We start from the raw sequence: 20,958 nt of genomic DNA, 5'->3' as shown, positions 1-20,958 counted from the left end.
TTACCAGTGTGAGCTGCTAATTTGGAACGAGACACAAAAGACTGGATGGAATATGTGGAAGAAAAAAAAAAAACTTTAAAATTAAAATGACTAAATAATGAAAACTGCTCCACGCTGTGTCTACTATTTTCATGTGAACTTAATATAACTGTAAGTATATTTTAATGAACAGTAGAGAGAGGCAATTACAAAGAGCCAAGGAGGGCAGCACCACAGTGAAGCATCATCAGAATAGCTCTTTGCCGTCATAGTAAAAGCGCTGCCTGAAGACAGGGGATGAATTATAACTTCATAATTTCAGGGGAAAAAAATGTTCATTACAGACACACACCTATTTGCCAACTTGCTGGCAATGAAAGCAGAAAACTGAAGTGAAAACGGGGAAATCCTAGCTAACAAACAGAAAAGAGAGGAAATCTGAGCTTGACGCTTTGGTTGTCAAGAACAAAAAATTAATCAATAGTGAATCTAAGAAAGAAATGGAAAATTTTACTCGAGCCAAACTGAGGTTTATAAGCTGGGAGACAGTCTCTCAGAGAGCTCTGAGAACTGTTTGGAAAAGGTCGGTATATACGTGATTTTGGTGCAGGGAGTATGTGCAATCAAGCACACATCTCAGTAGAAGGTTGCTGCTAGTCACAAGAAACAGACATCTCAGTTAATGGTTTTAATGCTTTTCTAACTATGGGAAGATGCAAGAAACTGAGTTCATAAAATTTTCTCCTGAAAATGTCTATCTGAGAGCCAGTTTTGCCAGTTTTCCCAGAGCACAAAGTGCTTCATCGTGACCTTCACCCTGAACTCCTTTCAGGGTGTACTGTAGGTCAGCAACTGCAGTGGCTAATGGCTTGACTCTTGTAGAACTGGATGGTGGGCAACATTTTCTATCTTACAATTCCTTCTCTTTCAGTCTTAATTTCGACCAAAGTTTGGGAGGCATTTCGTGACCAATTTGTCCCACGTTGCTAGGGATGCTCATTCCCAGACCAGGCAAATATTTTGTTGATAGGCCACTCAATGTGCTATTACTGGACTGGGTCCTGTTAACAGTGGCCAAAAGCCTCTGGACCATCTGTCTTACTAAGCTGTTATGGTTCAGGATATGGTTTCCTCTTGTTGCTTTTTCCCATATCTGGAGTTACACTATTACAATCATTGATCTTATAGGACTATATATTTGGTCAATGGTTTCAAGTCACCTAATCATCATTAATTTTATCTGAGGCTCAGTCATAGATTTGGTAGCATAAGAAACAATTATCTTGTAAAATAGGCAGAATACAAATAATATTGCTAGTGACATGAATAAGGTCATAGGTGAGTATTTAAGCTAAGGACTTACATTAGGTGTAGCCCAGCATCTCCCAGATTGTCTGACCAGTCAGTTCTGCACCAATCTCTGTCATTAAGGAAAATGGTAATTGCCACTGTACATAAAGTTTACCAAAGATGTCTGCACATACAAGGTGAGTGGTGGGTCATCGTGAGCCCTGACAGGATTGAGGAAGGAATGTTATCTTCTAAAGAAGTACACGGCTGTTGCCAGAAGAAGAAAAATTGATCTCTATGATTTGACCAGATATTTCTGTCATTGGGGAGGTATGATTAACACATAATGCAGATGCACAATGCACACTAGAGGGGAGGGAGGAGGCCAAAGGGCAGAGAAAAAATTTATGTTTAAATTTTTCTTGTCTTGCCTTAAAATGTGAATTTTTATTCACATCATGGTGTTAAAATATCCTCTTTGCTTTATCTTCTTTCACTAAAACAGCTTTGTATTCTCAAAATGGTTTCCTTAGGGTATGAATGATTTCTTGATATTCTTACACATCAAAAGCCACTACTGGTATCATAACCAAAAATATATGTGAAAGTCTGGGAATCTTCATTTAAGTACTGTCTATATCTTGGAGCAACTGAAGAATAGATTTGCAACTACAGAATGAGTGTGATAAAGTCCATGACTCAATGCAGAAAAATAATGCAAGGCTTTTGACACTGATAGATTTTTGTTATTAGTGTTATAATTCAGGTGGGAGGATAAGAGGCTAAGCAGTTGGAAAACATCCGCTGACTGTCTCCAGGGCTGAGCCTGAGTGGCATCGGGGGCAGGGAGTAGAGGATGCTTCTGTGAAGCAACTGAAAAGTTCAGCCCATGAAATATGCTGTGAGCTCTAATGCTTTAAAGAGGCATGGATTTTGCCAAATATTGGGGGATAAAAAGCCTATCCCATTTTTAAATGGAGAATAAGGCTGGATTGTTAAAGCCAGGTCACTGGAACAGTTTTACTTAATGTACATTTACTAGTTTGCATATTGAACAGATCCTATATATGTAGTGAAAAGACCCTACTTTTAAATGTTAGATGAACACTTTGAGCTGGTTAAAAGCTCAAAAGCTTATTGTCCTTGGTGTACGGTTAGAAAGTCGATTATAACTACTCTATAGATTAACAGGGACTATGTGCTGCAAGGCAGATTTTAAAAATCCATTTGAAATGACATGGGTACAGGGACTTCCCTGGTGGTCCAGCGGTAAAGAACCCGCCTTCCAATGCAGGGGACGTGGTTTTGATCCCTGGTCGGGGAACTAAGATCCCACATGCCGCAGGGCAATTAAGCCCTGCGCCACAACTACTGAGCTCTCACCCCTCAACGAGAGAGCCCGTGTGCTGCAAACTACGGAGCCCACGCACCCTGGAACCCACACGTCACAACTAGAGAGAGAAAATCCACGTGCCACAACTAGAGAGAAGCCAACACGCCACAATGAAGAGCCCGCACCACAACGAAAGATCCTGCATGCCTCAACAAAGATCCTACGTACCACAACTAAGACCTGACGCAGCCAGAAAAAAAATAAAGAAAATAAATAAAATAATTTAAAAAATAAACAAAATGACATGGGTATAATGTCATTAAGAATTCTAATTATTCAGTGATGCAACTCAATGGCAAAACACAGTGGCCTGTCTGCTTGAGGTGAGTTATTAACAAGTGCAACTTACTCATGTCTCCAACTCCTAATAAAGATGTCTTTCCAATCTGACTCAGCATTTGTATGCAATTTATATTCATAGAATTATGGAATTTTAGAGCACAGAGGAGTTCTATAAATGATCTAGTGTTAGTCCCTTGATAAAATGAAAAAATCAAGGCCAGCCCACATGGGATAAATAATTTACCCATGGAATCTAGACAGTTAGCTACACGTTCACTCTATAATGCTGTCTTTCAAGTAGTAATTTTAGCAAAAAAAATACGTGCAGCAATTACTTTACTCAAAATTGCTGTTTTCACTCTCACGTTTCTCTTTGGATTCTCTCTTTCCCCAACCTGGAAGTCTTTTGGAAATATATTTTACAAACTTAATTTCAAAATAGTATATTTAAGAATATTAATATTTTAAAGGAGGCAACATAATGTGTTTGCTCTGATATTCCCTTAACATGAGAACGGTGAACTACGCTTAGTTCATTTTATATAATTTTTCTTAACAATTAGGGCCATAATAACATTTAAGTGATGTTTTATTTTTTCACTCATTCTCTTGAACCAAGAGAATCTGCTAAAGCAGGTTTTAAAAGCTTACATTCCCTCTAGCCATTTTCACTAATTCTAGTTCAAAGGTAAATATTGCTAATTTCACAAGAAATATTTTTAAAACATAAAGACCAAAATGTGTGATTTGCTGAATAAGATTCAGAAAAGGCTGTCACAGAATAATCTTTTAATGCCAGGATTTTATTTACAAAAATTTACTGAAGAGCAAAAACAGGAATGTTGATATCAAAGGGTATTAACTGTGATTTGCTGACTCCATTTTTATATAAACCCAGTCATGTGAGCTGGGTTCCCATGTGATACGTCCCTTTCATCAAATAACTTAAGCCTATTAACAAATGCTTTGATGGTACTTGGTCCATGGAGATTTCCACTAATTGCCCTGTGCTTTTAACACTTCCAAATACATATTACAATTGTTTATTATAAAAATGACTAGAAAGCAGTCGCTGCATGCCTCAAATCAGCCTGATGAATATTAGGATGCACAGAGAAAGGTCTATCAGTCTACATGATTATGCAGGGGCAGGACCACAGAACAGATCCCTTTCCAGTGCAAAGCAGGACACACCAGTCATTCTGGATTGTTAAATATGTAACAGTGATTCTGCCTATAGGTGCAAAAGATGAGGCTTAAAACACATGGCTGTTTTCAAAGATCACTGATCTTCACGAACTACCAAAGAATAAAATGAAAGGGAAGATCTCAAGCCATAATTATGCTGTAAGCTTCTGGGGGGTAGAAAATTATCTATCCTAGAACATCCCACAGCACCTGCTGCAGTTCTGGCATATAACAGGCATTTAATAGATGTTTATTGATGGTTCAAGACATGATATTAAGATTCACTGCAGTGATTAAATTCTAAAACTGCAACTGTTACTTGAATAAATGGGAGGCACTGTGGTAAAAGAGAAATAACTTTAGATTTGGAATCAAACAACCCAGGGTTCAATCCTGGTGTGACACCAACCAGCTTGTTACCTTGAGCAAGTCACTGAATCTTTGAGCTTCAGACTCCTTGCCTGTAAAGTGGGGACAATAATACCATCTTTGCAAAGACGTTAGGCTAAATTTTAATTTTCATTTTAAATGGGGTATACAGATCACCTAGCACAATGTCCGTGATAAAAGAGTACTCAGTGAACAGATCCGTGGTGCTCTTTGGGTTGAATCATGAACTTAAAGAAATAAACATCAGAGTATCCATTATCTCAATTTCAATCTTTCTTCACAAGCTGTCTCCACCTTGACACACTATCTATGACAACAGACGTATATATATAAAGTCAGTGACAAAGACTGATGGTTGTGTTCCATAGCAGACTAAATAACTGTGATAATCAACCCATGATAACTATGTGATGCAAAAGAACAATATTGTTTTCTAAAAAAGAAATGTTCTGCCTATTTTATTAGTCAGTTGTAAAATACCTGCAGAGATGCACTTTGTACTTATAAAAAACACATTTTCTCACCCCTTTGTACTATGAACCCATCCCTTACCAGTAATTTTCGGTGGACGCTGGCATATTGCATCCAAAAAGTAGCATATGATGGACAGTATCCATGCTGGCACGGGGTTTGAAGTCAACTGTTAAGAGAAAATGATACATGATCGTCAATACAAGTTATACTTCTGTGCACAAGTGTCACAAGAGACCCCAGCATTCAACATTTCAAGTAGCTGTATAACAAAGATATTTTGATGCTCTTATGACAGAATGCTCTGGTTGTATAAATTATCTTATTCCTTAAGATGAACATGATTTGATAATTTAATTTAGTAGGATAATAAACTATTATATAACAGAAGAGAAAATAATAGGGTGAAACTACAGATATACCCACACACACATTAATGAAAGCCCCCTTTTAAAGTGATGAGAGCATTGTGTGGGTATAACATGAAAGCTCCAGGCTACGTATTCACAATATATTTCCTTCCAGAATTCGGTAGAGTTCTGAGCACCATACAATACTGCACAACATTGCACTGAAACAGAAGCCACAGTGAGTGGTCAAAACATAAGCAAAAGGATTCAGAACACAAATTTATTACCATCTTAAAATAACAGTAGCCACTGGATTGTGATATGGAGAAACAAGTTACTAGAAAGGAAAAGAAAAGTGGAAAATGTATCTTTACAAAAATACACAAGAAGAAAAATGTCCTGGATGAGTACTGTGCACTTGTTAAAGGGAAACTGAAACTTACACGTTGTCATTTCTCTTTTTGTCCTAATAATAGTGGTTGAAAGACATTAAAATAAAAGTCAGTTCAGAGGTAGAACAAAGAAAAATCAGGGATAAGTTATATCATTTAGGATGATCAATACCGAGCATGAACTTTCTTTCCTGGTTTGGGTGTGGCTCATCCCCTTTTGTCCACATTCAAAATGCTGCCCGACCGGGCAGTTTTCAAGTCACCTTTACGCATAAAAATGTTAAATAGTCTAAAATGATCTTGAGTCTTGGGTGTGTGCAAAACTGCATCTTTTAGCTCTTTTTGTCTATTTGATAAAATTAATAAAACACCTTTTATTGCTGAAATATGTATCTGAGACATACGTATTTACAAAATAAAAGATGTTCTACATCAAACTATAGCACCATGACTTGCATAGTGTGGCTGATCAGAAAACACAAGGTGCCTACTGTGAGCCATCTTGACTCCCAACTTTCATGGAAAATAAAAAGCCTTTCATTTACTGCACTGAAAATAGGAATTTAAAGCCTAAAAATCACATCTTGAGATTTTCATACTGCTATTTAAAAAACCAACAAACAGAGGTTAGCTGGAAAATGGACTTGATATAACTTGAGGCTTCGTTTTCTGTTACCAAAGAATATAGTAAGCCTAGGAAACTGAAGAAGACACTTTGGAAGGAAAGAAACAATTAGAAATTACAATAGTTCCCAAATCATAGAAAATCATATCATTACCAAGCCTAAATCTGTTACAAAAGAAATGGAGGAGGGAGTCTACCTCCATAGGCTCACTCTCAAGTTGAGTGCGGGATTTCTTTCCCGCCTTCCAGAACCCTCCCAGGGGATCATTCCTCTAGGGAGGCAAATTGAAAAGGCCCAGAGGTGGGAGTACCTAGCCTTTGTCTTTTACTCACTTTACATTTATTTTGGTATGTGATGCAATTTTTTATCTTATATTCATTTTTTAAAATTAATTAATTAATTAATTTATTTATTTTGGCTGTGTTGGGTCTTCGTTTCTGTGCGAGGGCTTTCTCTAGTTGCGGCAAGCGGGGGCCACTCTTCATCGCGGTGCGCGGGCCTCTCACTATCGCGGCCTCTCGTTGCGGAGCACAGGCTCCAGACGCGCAGGCTCAGTAATTGTGGCTCACGGGCCTAGTTGCTCCGCGGCATGTGGGATCTTCCCAGACCAGGGCTCGAACCCGTGTCCCCTGCATTGGCAGGCGGATTCTCAACCACTGAGCCACCAGGGAAGCCCCTTATATTCATTTTTATCAAATGGCTTCTATCATTCTATGGATGTCTATAACTTTTTGGTCCGATTAAATCTACCTCCCACTCTTTCTTTTTTTTTTTTTTTTTTTAAATATATATCCCTATGCCAGTCTATGAGGGGCTGTCAAATGAGAGGCTGGCTCCTCTGCTTTTTCAGAACCTATGTAGATGATCATAGGGTTCCCATCCCCCTTAGATTCTTTGATTATGGGTGGATTATATTAATAGGTTTCCCATGATTGAATCATTCTGGGAATTTTGGTAATAAATCAACATGGCCACGTGCATTTTATCAAGAATTAAACTGTTGGATGAAAAACAATGTGAGTTCGAGGTGTCAGCTAAAAATCCAGGTGTAATGATCCAGCAGAAGATTGGAATTCCGTAACTCTTATTCAAGGAAGAGATCAGAGAATTACATATTTGGGAATCACTCAAAAATTGAACCCTGAAGCCATGAGGGTAAACAAAAGCACCAAAGGTGATAGTAGGAACCACAGCTAAGGCTCAGGACAGTTTTAGGGAAAGCCCTGAGCTGTCAGGGTCTGTGTAGGAGACCCTAACAGTGTTCTGGGGTTTTTTTCTTTCTTTTTTTTTTTTTAATATTAATGCAGTGTGTGTACTGTTGTGAAACAAAGCAAAAACTTTTTTGAAAGAAGAGTGGGCTACCATTAAATTTAAAAAGTCAAATATTAAGCAAAAGATTCAGGTAAGGACAGAGAAGAGACCTATTGGGAGAAGAACAGATCATGAAGACAACAACATACAGTCTCTGTGGCTTTTCACTAGGAAGGGAAGCCAAAAGTTTTGCTTGGGCCCCTGCTTATGCAAGAGGATCTTCTCATTGTCCTTTGTAGAGGGCAAACATTATTCAAAGTATAACTTCTCTAGCCATTTCCTGACTTTTTTTTCTTCTCTGACATACTATTTTAAGAACCACTTATTTGTTCCACAGTGAACTCTTAGTAGACATGTGTTTAATTTTAGTTTCTATAGTGAGAAAGAAATCAATATCTTTAAGTGGTAGTAAAAGAAAATCTCTCAAAGTTCCCTCTCATAAAAACTTATTCTCACTGACTCACACATTCCTCCAGAAACTCAAGATCTAATTTAAATGCCAAGTAAATTATTGGTATAGAGTGAAAACAAACAACTAACCATCTTTTCCATCTCCTAAAGAAAGAGTATAATATCAAACTATTCATATAATTGTAACTGAAAGTAAAATTCATTGCAAGTTGAAATGAAAAACACGTCCAGCAAAAGAAATGTCATATCAAAATGTAAATCTAAACCAAACAGTAGATGCCATAAAATAGAGCAAAGATAAAGCAGGACTTGGACAATTTCACTGAAGGGCCTGCTGCCAGTAGTGGGCAGAGGTCAACTGGGAAAAGATTAGGCTGACAGGTCCATTTCCTGGGTGTGTACCACTCCTACTTATTATTCCTGCCTTTGCAAAATAAGACCCCACCCCTAGGGAATAAGAATAATGTCCACTGAGCACAGGATACACAGATAACTATGCTAGAGATTTCAACATTACACAAAATATAATATGGAAAAATATTTAAAAATCACATCTTAAATTCCCCCTTCTTTCTTTTTCTCCCATCATACACCAAAAGAAATAAAGGATCCAAGGGGAAGGGAGCTAGAGGATAATAATGAAAACAACTGCATTTAAGTGTGCGATTCTGACAGGCAGAATAAACAAAGGCAGCCTTGGGATGGTGACAAACAGGCAAAAACCACAGCCTTGCGAGAATGCAAGGGTGTACTATATCCGGTAAGATTAAACGTGCCACTGACTCTTCTAACTCAATAATAAGATGGCAGTTGCTTAAGTGGAAATGGTTCTTCAGCCTCAATGGGTGTTAGCAGTTCAGACGGCCTGATGGATAAGACCAGGGAAAATTTTATAGGCAAGTAAGTGCGAGTGAGTCCTGGGAACCAAATACTTTTGAAGGACTAAGACTCCAGAAATAGTGACTCAAGCACATTAATTAAAGGAAATGTGATAATACTGCAAGTGCATAGGTTGGAGGATTTCTCAAAGAATAATGTCATCTGAAATGAAAGACTTGAAAGTACATGTGTGGTTGACATATTGAGCAGAGAGATAACTAGGTCTATTTTCTGGAGTTCTAAGCAAAATTTGTTCTAACTGCATGAGCTTGTTCAGGATTTATGGCCTCTTTTAGCTAACATCAGACTACAATCAGGGCCATAAAATTTTCTAAAAATGTGACCTAGGAGAGAATTTCATTTAGCACTTGGCTTTCTCTCCATTTTTCCCTTCCAAGTGGATATCCAGGTCTGCATGTCAAATTTTGATGTATCTGCCAGACCTAGGACGTGGAAATATTTCAAAAAACTCACACAGCCAAGTGGAGGAATATGCAATTTAGGAGATATCTATGTACACATATAACCAACCCCAAAATACCACTGGAAATGGGAGGAACACCCTTTTTAGCCAAAGGAAGGCAGTAAAGAAATACTACAGACCATGGATAATTAACCTATAGAATAAAAAAGAACTGACTTGCAAATGCAAGTTTGAATCTCCAAAACTTAGGCACTCCTGAATTGTTACCTATATATATCATCAGAGAAAACTGTTAACTTTATTTCTTTTTTCCTCTTAGTGGAATCATATTACACACAGTAAACAGCTTACTTCATATACTGTGGATATTTTTACATGTTATTAAACATTTTTTGTCAATGATACTTTTCAGCTAGTGCTGTGCATTAGAATTATCCTATGGAGTTTGTTAAAAATACAAGTGCTCAGGGTCAATCCTAGATCAGTCCTGCCCCTTCCCCCATCAATATCTTATTTGAATCTCCAAAAGTTGTTCCAGGCAAGTGTGTCTGCAAAATTTCAAAGGTGAATCAGAGGTGATTCTGCCAACAGTCAACATTTTCAGTGGCAGTGGCTGAATATATTCTATTACGTGAGCATATCAGAGTTTACTCAACTTAATTAATTTAGGTTGTATAGCTCTTTTAAATGTACAGAGTAAACAGTAAAAACAAGGTTTCTTTTAAAACGAATTTATAAATGTTTCTGAAGGCAAAAATTAGTTGATCCTTTAGAATTGTTTTATTAAAAGAGATCATTGGAACTGTACATTACGTCAGGCAGTTTTAGCTGTATCACCTAAAATCGTTTTAGGGCTGAGGTCTGAAGCAAGCATACAAATGGAACCTCTGGTATGTTCATGTCTGTGATAGAGTCCGTTTTCTAATAATCCTAGTGCTTTCAAGCCATTTTCAATATTGAGAAAATAGAGAGGTGTAAGGTTCAAGGAACAATAATGTAAAAGAGTTGTCATAATTTTTAAAAAATTATCAGTTCCCCAATCTTAATATCACTCCCATAAATATTTCTTTATTTCCAAAAAATAAAGATTATACTTCAGAAACCATTCATAGGAACTGAAGATAATGCTCTAAATTGCAATTTAAGTGTAGGCTATGATCAACCTTAATGTTCATAATCTTGCAGTTGGGCAAGAAAAGTTCAGACAAATGTAAAGCTCACAGCAGCGGAGTCCATTTGGCTGCATGTTGAAAACCCACAGCAATGGCATATTATATTACCTTCTGCCGGCTTTCTGCAAACCATAAAGCAATTCTACACTAAAATAAAGACCTCTGCTTGAACATTTTTAATCAGAAAGTTTAATAGAAAAGTTGTCGTTAGCTCTCGCTAGCTTGGACGATGATATACAATTCAGAAAGAATCCTTAACGTGGTTTATGAGGACTTTAAGCTGCTGTTGCCAAATTAACCAAGAAATAAGACACCCAAGCAAGGCTATAAATTGAACACAAATTTCAAGTGAAATAATCCTTACCGCTGAATAAAGGAATTTCTGCACAAAAAGAATTAAACTTCTAGATGAAATACCTTTTAAAATGGAACTTTCTGGTATATGTCAGAACCAACTAAACAGTCAATAAATAGACTTTACCAGCCAGACTATGCAAGATAAAATAGCATAAGCTTCATTAAGCCCTGTTTTTGTAATGTCATCTCTGTAATATCCCCCTATTAATTTCCAACAGAATCAAATCCACATTCCCCTCTTGCCTTTCCAGAATATCGCAGCAGTCTCCGATTCCGCTACATTTCCAACAAGACAACCTCCAACATACACTCTGTGCTCTCACTGGCTGCCCTTCTCACCTAGCAACAATAACCACTAACGTTTACTGAGGGCTTACCCTGTGCGTGGCTCATTTACTGCTCACAGCAACCCTATGAGTCTGGTCCTTTCCCCCTCAAACAGAGGAGCCTGAGTAACAACCGCCCATGGCCATGCAGCCAGCAAGTGGCCAGGCTCACGCGTGTGCCCAGTACGCTCCTTCCATGCTCATATGGTTGGCAGCTGGAATATTCTCCTCCTTCTGCAGATCCAAATAGCCTGTCTTCCCAGACCCAGATCAAACACTGCCATCTCTCTCATGAAATTTTCTCTGACTAAAACAGTTCACACTGGTCTTTTTAGAGTTGGCCACTGAAACTGTCCCCACTGAAATAGCTGAAATGGATACTTCAGAATGACTGTCAAAATGCCAAGAACCCCTAGACACTGAAGGACGTTTTACACATCAAACCTGATCCAACCCTGGGCTTTCGGAATTGGCCACTTTCTGGGGAGTGGGGAGGGGTGGCATTTTGACATTACTGCATTAAAACAGCTTTGTCAACATGTCAGTTTACTTTTTGGTGACCTCTAGATGCATTGAATTGAAGACATTCCTAAGTCTCAGCTTCATAAAATATAATGAAATGGTTCCTACCCCTCTTCTCTTTTTTATTACCTGACAAAACTCTGGGGGCTTGGGGGGGGGTTGTCATGTTGGAAATGTGGGTATTTGGGTGACCAAAGGATAGAGGACATTTAAGAAATATGCTGTATATGCTGACAGAGTGTATAGCAACAGCTTCTCCTTATTGATTATGACCAAGCAAATGAGGTTTTAGCCACTCATCAGAGACCTCCAGTACAGTGTATCTTATTGGTGCTATTTCAGCTCTCTCCAAGTAGCTTTCACTAAGAAACTAGAATAGCCTCCGAGTGTGGCTGCTGGGAGGTACCCAACGGTCATGTGGAAGTCAGAGACTAAATTATTCATGTTGGAGAAAATCCTAGGTGAAGAGAGAAGGGAACGTATATGCAGTCAATTAATTGGAAGCAGAAAGGTAACAGAATGATTGCATTGGGATGGGGACTCACACACACAAACATACACACACCCCCTTCTATTTACTGCTGTCAAAGCCATAAAATGTGGATAAATGAGCACTGAACCCTGCCAGACCTTGGTCTTTACAGTCATGCTATGTAGCTGACCCATAAGCATGATTAAAATTAGATTGCTTCTGTAGTTTTTGAAGTATCCCAACATCACCTTAACATGTGCTTTGTTTAAGACAGGTCACATTTGGAAATATTCAAGTCTAACTGTACAATTCTGCAGTAGGAATTGTTTCACATTCAACAGAGAAGTCCAAGAAAATGAAAAGCAATGAATCATTAGATTAATTTTCATCTATTTCTAAATTCAATGCTTCTATCTGATTTGTATAGTGCAATTTGATAGATAGGGACCTGCCATCGTTCACTAAGGAAAAGACACATTTATTTACTGGTCATCCATGTGAGGGAAAGCAAGTGGATGAAGATGACAGTCAAATTTCTTGGCTGAGTGGGCTGCTGTCACAGCCAATCCTTCTGAGTGTCTATAAAACACCTTTTAGACAGCAACACAGTTCAGTGGTCAAATGTAGATTTTATCATACCCTCACCCATTCCAGTTCTGTGGTTCTTTATTAAAACAACAAACAAAAGCAGTGCTCTAGGGAAAGCTATAATTTTGTTCAGAATATGAAAATTATACTTATCTTCATTATAGTATTTTCTCAAACACCTACTTTAATTCATATTTAATAATTCAATGCTAACATATAAACACATCAAACATGCTGGACAGGCTTATATGTATATATTACAGGCATACGCACATGAAATTCCATGATAATTGTGATGGTATCTTCTCAAAATTAAGAAATATATTTATTTAAATGAGTTACATAATTAGTCACACAGGTGTAAAAATTATAAATTACTCAAATGCAATTTTGGCTTTTACCACCACTAAGAGAGGTTGTTTTAGTCCTAATAAGCAGTCTTTTTGTAATTTTCTTCAGAAATTTGAAAAGCAAAAGAAGAAAGTCCTTTTTATATGTTGTAACATTTGTATTCTTGTCTTCTAGAATTCTGCCAGGCTGTGATTTCCTTGAATTTGTATCATTCTACATCTCCACTGCCTAGCCCAATAACTGGCACACGGCAGAATTTTAAAAGTTTGCTAAACTATTTACAATAGCCAGGCCATGGAAGCAACCTAAATGTCCATCAACAGATGAACGGATAAAGAAGATGTGGCACACATATACAGTGGAATATTACTCAGCCATAAAAAGAAATGAAATTGAGTTATTTGTAGTGAGGTGGATGGACCTAGAGTCTGTCATACAGAGTGAAGTAAGTCAGAAAGAGAAAAGCAAATACCGTATGCTAACACATATATATGGAATCTAAGAAAAAAAAAAAGAAAAGAAAAAAATGGTACTGATGAACCTAGTGGCAGGGCAAGAATAAAGACGTAGATGTAGAGAATGGACTTGAGGACACGGGGCGGTGGGGGGGAAGCTGGGGCGAAGTGAGAGTAGCATTGACATACACACACTACCAAATGTGAAACAGCTAGTGGGAAGCAGCTGCATAGCACAGGGAGATCAGCTTGGTGCTTTGTGACCACCTAGAGGGGTGGGATAGAGAGGGTGGGAGGGAGACACAAGAGGGAGGGGATATGGGGATATATGTATACATGTGGCTGATTCACTTTGTTGTACAACAGAAACTAACACAGTACTGTGAAGCAATTATACTCCAGTAAAGATCTATTGAAAAATTTTTTTTAAGTTTGCTGAATTTATGAACAAGTGCCTTTCTTAAAAAACAATTATTCCGTTATATTCAAATGAGTATAATTTAAGACAAAAGAGTAAATTGTCTACTATTCAATATGTTGCCTTATAAAATGGCCAAACAAAACACTTTTTTAGGGTCCACTCATGTATAAGCAAGCAATTACTGAGTCCCTACCATATCCTGTGGCACATATCCTGCTGGCATTCGAAAATTTTAAGGGCACAGATAATGAAAACAGAAGGTATAAAATGATAAGTGTCTTAAAAAAAATGAACAAAGTTTTATAGGTGTTTACAAGTCTTCATTTTTAACCATATTTAATCTTATGATAAGGCACCCTGAGACCCAGAATTTCAGACAACGCACAAAAAAGCCAAAATTTCATTCATGGAAAAGCCTTTGGTTACCCAACAACTAAAACTTTCACTTTGGGAATTGGGATAAGCTATGTATAATCACCCTCCCAACATATAACCTGTATATCCAAGCCCTTTGCCTTCTGCAAATGTTTAAATCTTCATGTGTATTGGGTTTTATTTCGTAAGATGGTTTGAGGTTTATTTTACTTTTTGGCAGAACTGACTAGAGTGTTCCCAGTAGGGAATGAAGGTAAGGGAATGAAAGAATAATTGTTTTTAATGTGAGGAAGACAGAGATGTGTGATTGCTGTATTTCAGCTCCTTCTATCCATTTGATAACTTCTTCCCTTTATCCCCTGTATCACTATCCCCACACCTAAATCTGTTATGATTTAAATGGCATACATGTAGGGAGCACATATATAGTAAAAGCTTCTTAACCTCTCTGACCTTCTGTTTCTTTTTCTCTAAAATGGCTTAAATACGCTTAGTTTTCAGTATCTTAGTGTCTGGCAAGTCCTCAGTAAACGATGGCTGGTGGTGGGCTGATTATAGGAACAAGCATTCCTATAATAGGACAAACTATTGCCCTAGCACCTGATTAAATCACAGACACAGATGTTCCTGTCTCTGTTTCTCTATATAAAATAGGACAACCTACAGGGCTGTCCTAAGAATTAATGAGATTATACATGCAAATTTTTCCTTACTTATTCCCTTATATAAATCATTGTTGGTACTTCTCTTTGGTTTTCAATTTTCCAGTTCTATTTTGCCTACACCTAAACTTCTGTGGTTGCTGAATTATGTAAACAACGGTAACCACAAATCTCCTGGGGGTAGTATATTAAAGGACTAACACCGAAGGTGAAATAATCATGTTTTGAACAGGTGACAAAATGTTTAGTATTCATGCAATCCTCCCAGCAATAAAGTATAGAAGAAATACTGAAAATAGTTATAATTCTTATAAGATCCTTTAAGGATCCTAGAACTGGAAACAGTTTAATCTTAGATGAGAGTTGCCTAAGAAAAATGGACAAATGTTTAACACCTGGTTGTAATATAGCCCTTTATGTGTTTCCTGTGAATATTTTTCTTGACTGAATATATTGACTTGTACTTTCAATTTTAAGTTATGTGAAAGTAAACACATTTATATTAGGAGAGCAATAACACATTCCAGGATATATATTTATAGGCCTTAGAGTCACCAGCTCTGAAATCATTTACTACCACTACCTCCAGAAACAAGCCAGTAACCTATTAATGTGAGACCTGTAATACTGGTCTGAAACACGACTACCATATTTATACAGGTGTGTAGAGGGGCCTTCTCTTCAAAAATAGGAGGAAGAAAGTCTACTCCTGAACTTGGACAAAGAAAATATAAAATTAGTAAAGAAAAACTTCAGGTACAGTTCCTTTTTATTAGTAAACATTATTTTCTCCTAAGCTACCAAATATGTGGACATGAAATTGAGGAAAGCTTTACTGTTAATATTTTAGTTATGAATTTATATCCTAAATCATTTTTGGTGTTAACTCAAAGCACGACAATTAGGAACTTAAATTATTTTTCTCCCTTTAAAGTTAAAGTTCAGGATCTGGAAGCACCATACTTCCTAACTTTTTTCCTGGTAATGTTCAATTGTACATAAAGGAACATCACTCAGGCAATGTTCAACTTCCCAAGGTCTGACTTATTTTTAGGAGTTAACTATGGAGCAAATTTTGTTTAGAGTGTTGATACAGGTTGTATTTTCTGTTGCAATTGCCACAAAAGTGTGTGAAAAAAATAGATGCACATTGTTCTGGCTTTGAAGATCTATAATGTATTTTCCTGTGGGGAACACCTCATGAAAGTTCATCCTCAGATGGCCCCAAGGCTACTGTACACATTTTACAATTCATATAATAGCCATTTCAGACAGCCCACTTGAAAATTAATTTCAAGGGAACAAAGTACAACTCTCATTACCATCACTTTCTCTCCAAAATCAACGTCTCAAAGCAGAAAAACAAGGGACGGGGGCAAATCCATGAATAATTTGCCAATCACATGTCTTCCCTAAACAGTTAAATGTCTGTCATAAGGGATGTTTAAATTAAAACCACCTAGATGAAAACAGATGGTGCTTTGTCACATTTTCTACCTGATTTAAAGGCTCAGCTGGGGAAGGAGCTGTCATTTAAGAGCCCTCTTATTCTATAATATAGACAACAGGACTGAGGTTCCTTCTGTCCTCCCTCCCTCCCTCTCTCTTTCCCTTCTTTCCTTCTCTCATTCACTCCTACTTTCATTCCTTCCTATCCATCTACTTGTCTGACAGGTAAAATCTTACATTCCCCAATGTTGATTCTGAGTGCAGTCGATTTATAGCATGAACCAGCAGGTATATAGACTCTGTTGAGTGGAGCGGAATTAAGCATCCAGCCACAGACAGAAAGCCAATACTCTACAAATGGGACCACATGGCATTGGGAGCCATCGACATCTGCATGCAACTCCTTAACTACTACTACTCATAAGTCTCTCCAGATACAGTTTGTAATCTTGTCTCTCAGTGGCTCACTGGTTTGTTTCTGCATTAGGCATTATAAATGCATTTTTAGAAACTGACAGTAAAAGATTAATATGCTCATAACCATCAAAGAGAACCTTTCACTGATTTCCAATAGCTGCCCTTCCTTCAACTGCCCACCCCTCCACACCATCCAATTAATACTTACTCACGAAGGCTTCCTCATCCATTGGCAAACGCATTGACATGCAGAAGTACGTATCAGACTATTAAAGAAAGAAAGATACAAAATATGAATTAAACTGCTGCTAGTAAAGAAGAAATAACTCGTAAAAGCATGGGCTCTATGACTGAAAAAGAACTACTAGTCCAGTGAGGTGAAGTTGTCTGCCAAATGCTGGGTGCCATGTTAATGGAAGGGCTAAGCCTAGAACTTAGGTTCCCTAAACATTTTTCTATGATTCTTTCCTAAACGACGTCAAATCCTATTTACAAAACCAATTATCATGAGTAATATTTCTAGTACTGTCACAGTTAAAAGGCAACATTTTAAATGCTTCTATATAAAGTAAAACAATTCAATGCATTTGACTTTAAAATGGTAGGAGTTAGTTTTGACCATCTTTATCATTTGCATAATTAAATATTTAATTTCTTGAATCACTTTACAACTTCCCAAAATATTAATTAGAAAGATACAATGGGGACTTCCCTGGTGGCGCAGTGGTTAAGAATCCGCCTGCCAATGCAGGGGACATGGATTCTATCCCTGGTCCGGGAAGATCTCACATGCCACGGAGCAACTAAGCCCATGCACCACAACTACTGACCCTGTGCTCTAGAGCCAGCGAGCCACAACTATTGAGCCCGTGTGCCATAACTACTGAAGCCTGCGCACCTAGAGCCCGTGCTCCGCAACAAGAGAAGCCACTGCAATGAGAAGCCAGCGCACTGCAATGAAGGGTAGCCCCCGCTCGCCACGACTAGAGAAAGCCCAAGCGCAGCAATGAAGACGTAACGCAACCAAAAAAATAAATTAATTTAAAAAAAGATACAATGAATAAAAGTTGGTTTTAAAATATATTATATTTGGTTGTTCTCCCTTTATTTTTTTTTAAAGATTTTTTTTTTGATGTGGACCATTTTTTTTTAAAGTCTTTATTGAATTTGTTACAATATTGCTTCTGTTTTATATTTTGGTTTTTCGGCCCTGAGCCCTGAGGCATGTAGGAACTTAGCTCCCCAACCACGGACCAAACCCACACCCCTTACACTGGAAAGAGAAGTCTTAACCACTGGACCCCCAAGGAAGTCCCTGTTTTCCCTTACTTTAAAATTTTTATATAGTGCATTGAAGAAATCAACATTAACTCGTTATTCTTTCTTTTCCAGTTACTAGTCTCTTATCTAAATTGCCATTTTCTACTATCAAATATACTAACATCAAGAATTTTTAGTGATAAAAATTGCAAATTAAGGAGAATGGGCATCTGTTGATCTATGTATTCCACTTCCTTAATGGAAATCCATATGTAGTGAAGTATGTGCTATGATTTATAATATACCCAACACAAATAGAGACTGAACTCATTTAATAATTCATACTTCATGGATTATTACTGCACAGTGGTGGAGTCAAGAGACTCCACAAACGTGGATAGAGATAATCTGGGTTTCTCTAAACCTACTGGTCAGCACCAAAAATTGTGAAATTTGTACTTCTTTTTTCACTTCTGTGTTGGCTGGGAAGCAAGGAGATTCAAATACACATCAAAGAAGTATCTTAAAATTTAAAAAATTACAGAAATATGATTCAGTCTTTATTACTACTTTTATATATACCATTTCTTCTACTGGAACAAATTGTTTCATTTCTTAAAAGGCTTTATAATTATTTAGATTCACTCTTAATTTGATAAGGAGGAAACAGGCTGGGAAATGTTGAAGGTTGCACAGCAAGAAGGTTAAGCCACATAAATGCTGGAGATGTGACCTCTGTATCCAAAACCCAATATATTGGGTTTGGAAATATATTGGCAAAATACTGCTTAAAGATCTTACCATCATGTACAAGATTGCTCATAAATATTTTTCCAAACTCTGAATTACTAACGTTATAAAACAGACCTACTCTGTTCTAACAGAAATAAGAAATTCAAGATTCCCTTAGTTGAACATCCTGAGCTATGAGTAATTCGGGACTGAAAGATATTTAGTGGCAGACTATAGCTGCTGCTGCTACTAACACTACTTCTAGCCAACAGTTATTGAATTCTTATTATGAGCCAGCCATGGTTCTCAATGTTATATACGTATTGTATCATTTAATAACAAAAACAATCCAATACAGACCCAACAGTATCCATAGATACTATTATTAACTCCTTTAAAGACAGTAAGAGTAAAAATTAGCATTTGTTGAGAGCTTACTATGTGTAAGCACTGCTCTAAGTGCTTTACATGTATTAACTCCTTTAATCCTTAAAACACATTCCCATGACACAGGTACTATTATTATCCCCATTTTATAGATGAGGAAACTGAGGCACACCAAGATTAAGTAGCTTTACTATTCATTCTGGCCAAAACCTGGTAATAGGCAGATAGGCTTCTGAACCCATCTTAGTGCAGTTACTTTAGAAAGCTGGCAATTGTAAATCTTTTCTCTGCCTCTTTGAGTTGTAAATCTTCTATCCAGAACTGTCTTCTCACATCAAGGAGATAGTTCTCAGCCAGTGGATGTCCTGCTCTAACTTACATCACTGCCTCCTGTCATAAAGATAGGAGAAGTTTGTTTTTCCTCTGGATAAGTGCCAATCAACAAACCCAGATGGCCTAGTCACATGGACTAACCCCTCCAATCCCCCTCAGCACCTTTCCCTTAGCACAGCTCAGCCTTTAAAATAAGGTCTCCTGCTTTTTTTTCCCAGCAAAGTTGAATTCAGTTCATGCTGGAGCTCCTTCCTTATTTGCAATAGTTTTTATTGAAAAAAAATCTGTCCTTCCCACTTTAACTAGTGACCACCTGCACTAACAAGTGTAGGAGCTGGGATCTGAACACAGGCAGTCTGCCTAATGCATCACAGATCACTCAAAGCAATATGAACAATTAATGACTTAGAAGCAAATACGAAACAAAAGTAAATTTAAAGTAGCTAAGCATATATTTAAAACAAGAAATGATCCAAAGGAGCCAAAGGTTGCAATGAAATGCAAACCAAACAAGTTCTTTTAAATTTGTACTTATAATTTTGGGGTTTTATTTTATCTTTGATTTTATTATAAGCCACCTCAAGTTGTTTTTGGAATAGAGAAGTTATGGGCATAAATAGGTACGCCAAATTCAGCAAGTTTGTTCTTTTGATTAAAAAAAAACTAAGCACAATAATGGTTACATATACAGAATAAAGAAAACTACTTTTTGTACTCAGAATTGAACAGAACCGTATTGTAATTCTTGCTCTTATCATCAGCTGCATAATTTTAAATGGCAGAACAACTTGGGAATGTCTTTCTTCTATAGATTTATATTTCTTGGCTTATAACTTCTCTAATAATAAGAATGTGTTCAGATTTCAAATGTTTCTGTCCTATTCTGTTAAAGCCAGTTTAAAAGAAAAGAGAAGAGATGACATAGATCCTCCACAGAATAAAGAGTATCCTACAAAATTATTTTCGGAGAGTCTATATTAGACATTGCATCAGTGGTCTACCATGCACCATCATACTGTGATTTAGGATTTCACTTATGCCCCATTTTCAAGATAAAGAATAATTCTGTTAGAAAAAAAGAAGGTAAAACTCTTCTTTTTAAAAAATGAGCACATTAAAAAATACAGTGTGTGTATCAGATCAACAATTAGCCTTCAGCTGAAAGCTCTGAAGACCACAGTGCAATAGAACAAAGAATAGCAAAAAGTAATTTATTCTTCCTCTGCAACTATAAAAGGTATCAGTGATTTTGTTCTCAAGTATTCTGGTACCATAGTTTGGTTTCTAGAATTA

General features: G+C 37.2%; 1 protein-coding gene across 9 annotated transcripts in view; it reads right to left on the bottom strand.

Annotated features, from left to right (window-relative positions):
• The window catches only part of PAM (peptidylglycine alpha-amidating monooxygenase), a 296,746-nt gene that overhangs the window by 102,466 nt on the left and 173,322 nt on the right, over window positions 1-20,958 (bottom strand). For all 9 annotated transcript variants that reach the window (XM_068535686.1, XM_068535687.1, XM_068535688.1 and 6 more), the window contains 2 exons: window positions 17,162-17,219; window positions 5,075-5,162 (listed from right to left, as the gene is read on the bottom strand). In XM_068535686.1, coding sequence (XP_068391787.1) covers window positions 5,075-5,162; window positions 17,162-17,219 — 146 coding nt within the window. The remainder of the gene's footprint in view (window positions 1-5,074; window positions 5,163-17,161; window positions 17,220-20,958) is intronic.

The sequence above is a fragment of the Eschrichtius robustus genome, chromosome 2, assembly GCF_028021215.1.
Source record: "Eschrichtius robustus isolate mEscRob2 chromosome 2, mEscRob2.pri, whole genome shotgun sequence".
NCBI classification, from domain to species: Eukaryota; Metazoa; Chordata; class Mammalia; order Artiodactyla; family Eschrichtiidae; genus Eschrichtius; species Eschrichtius robustus.
Note: the sequence above shows the minus strand (reverse complement) of the source record. Positions and strands in the feature narration are given on the sequence as shown.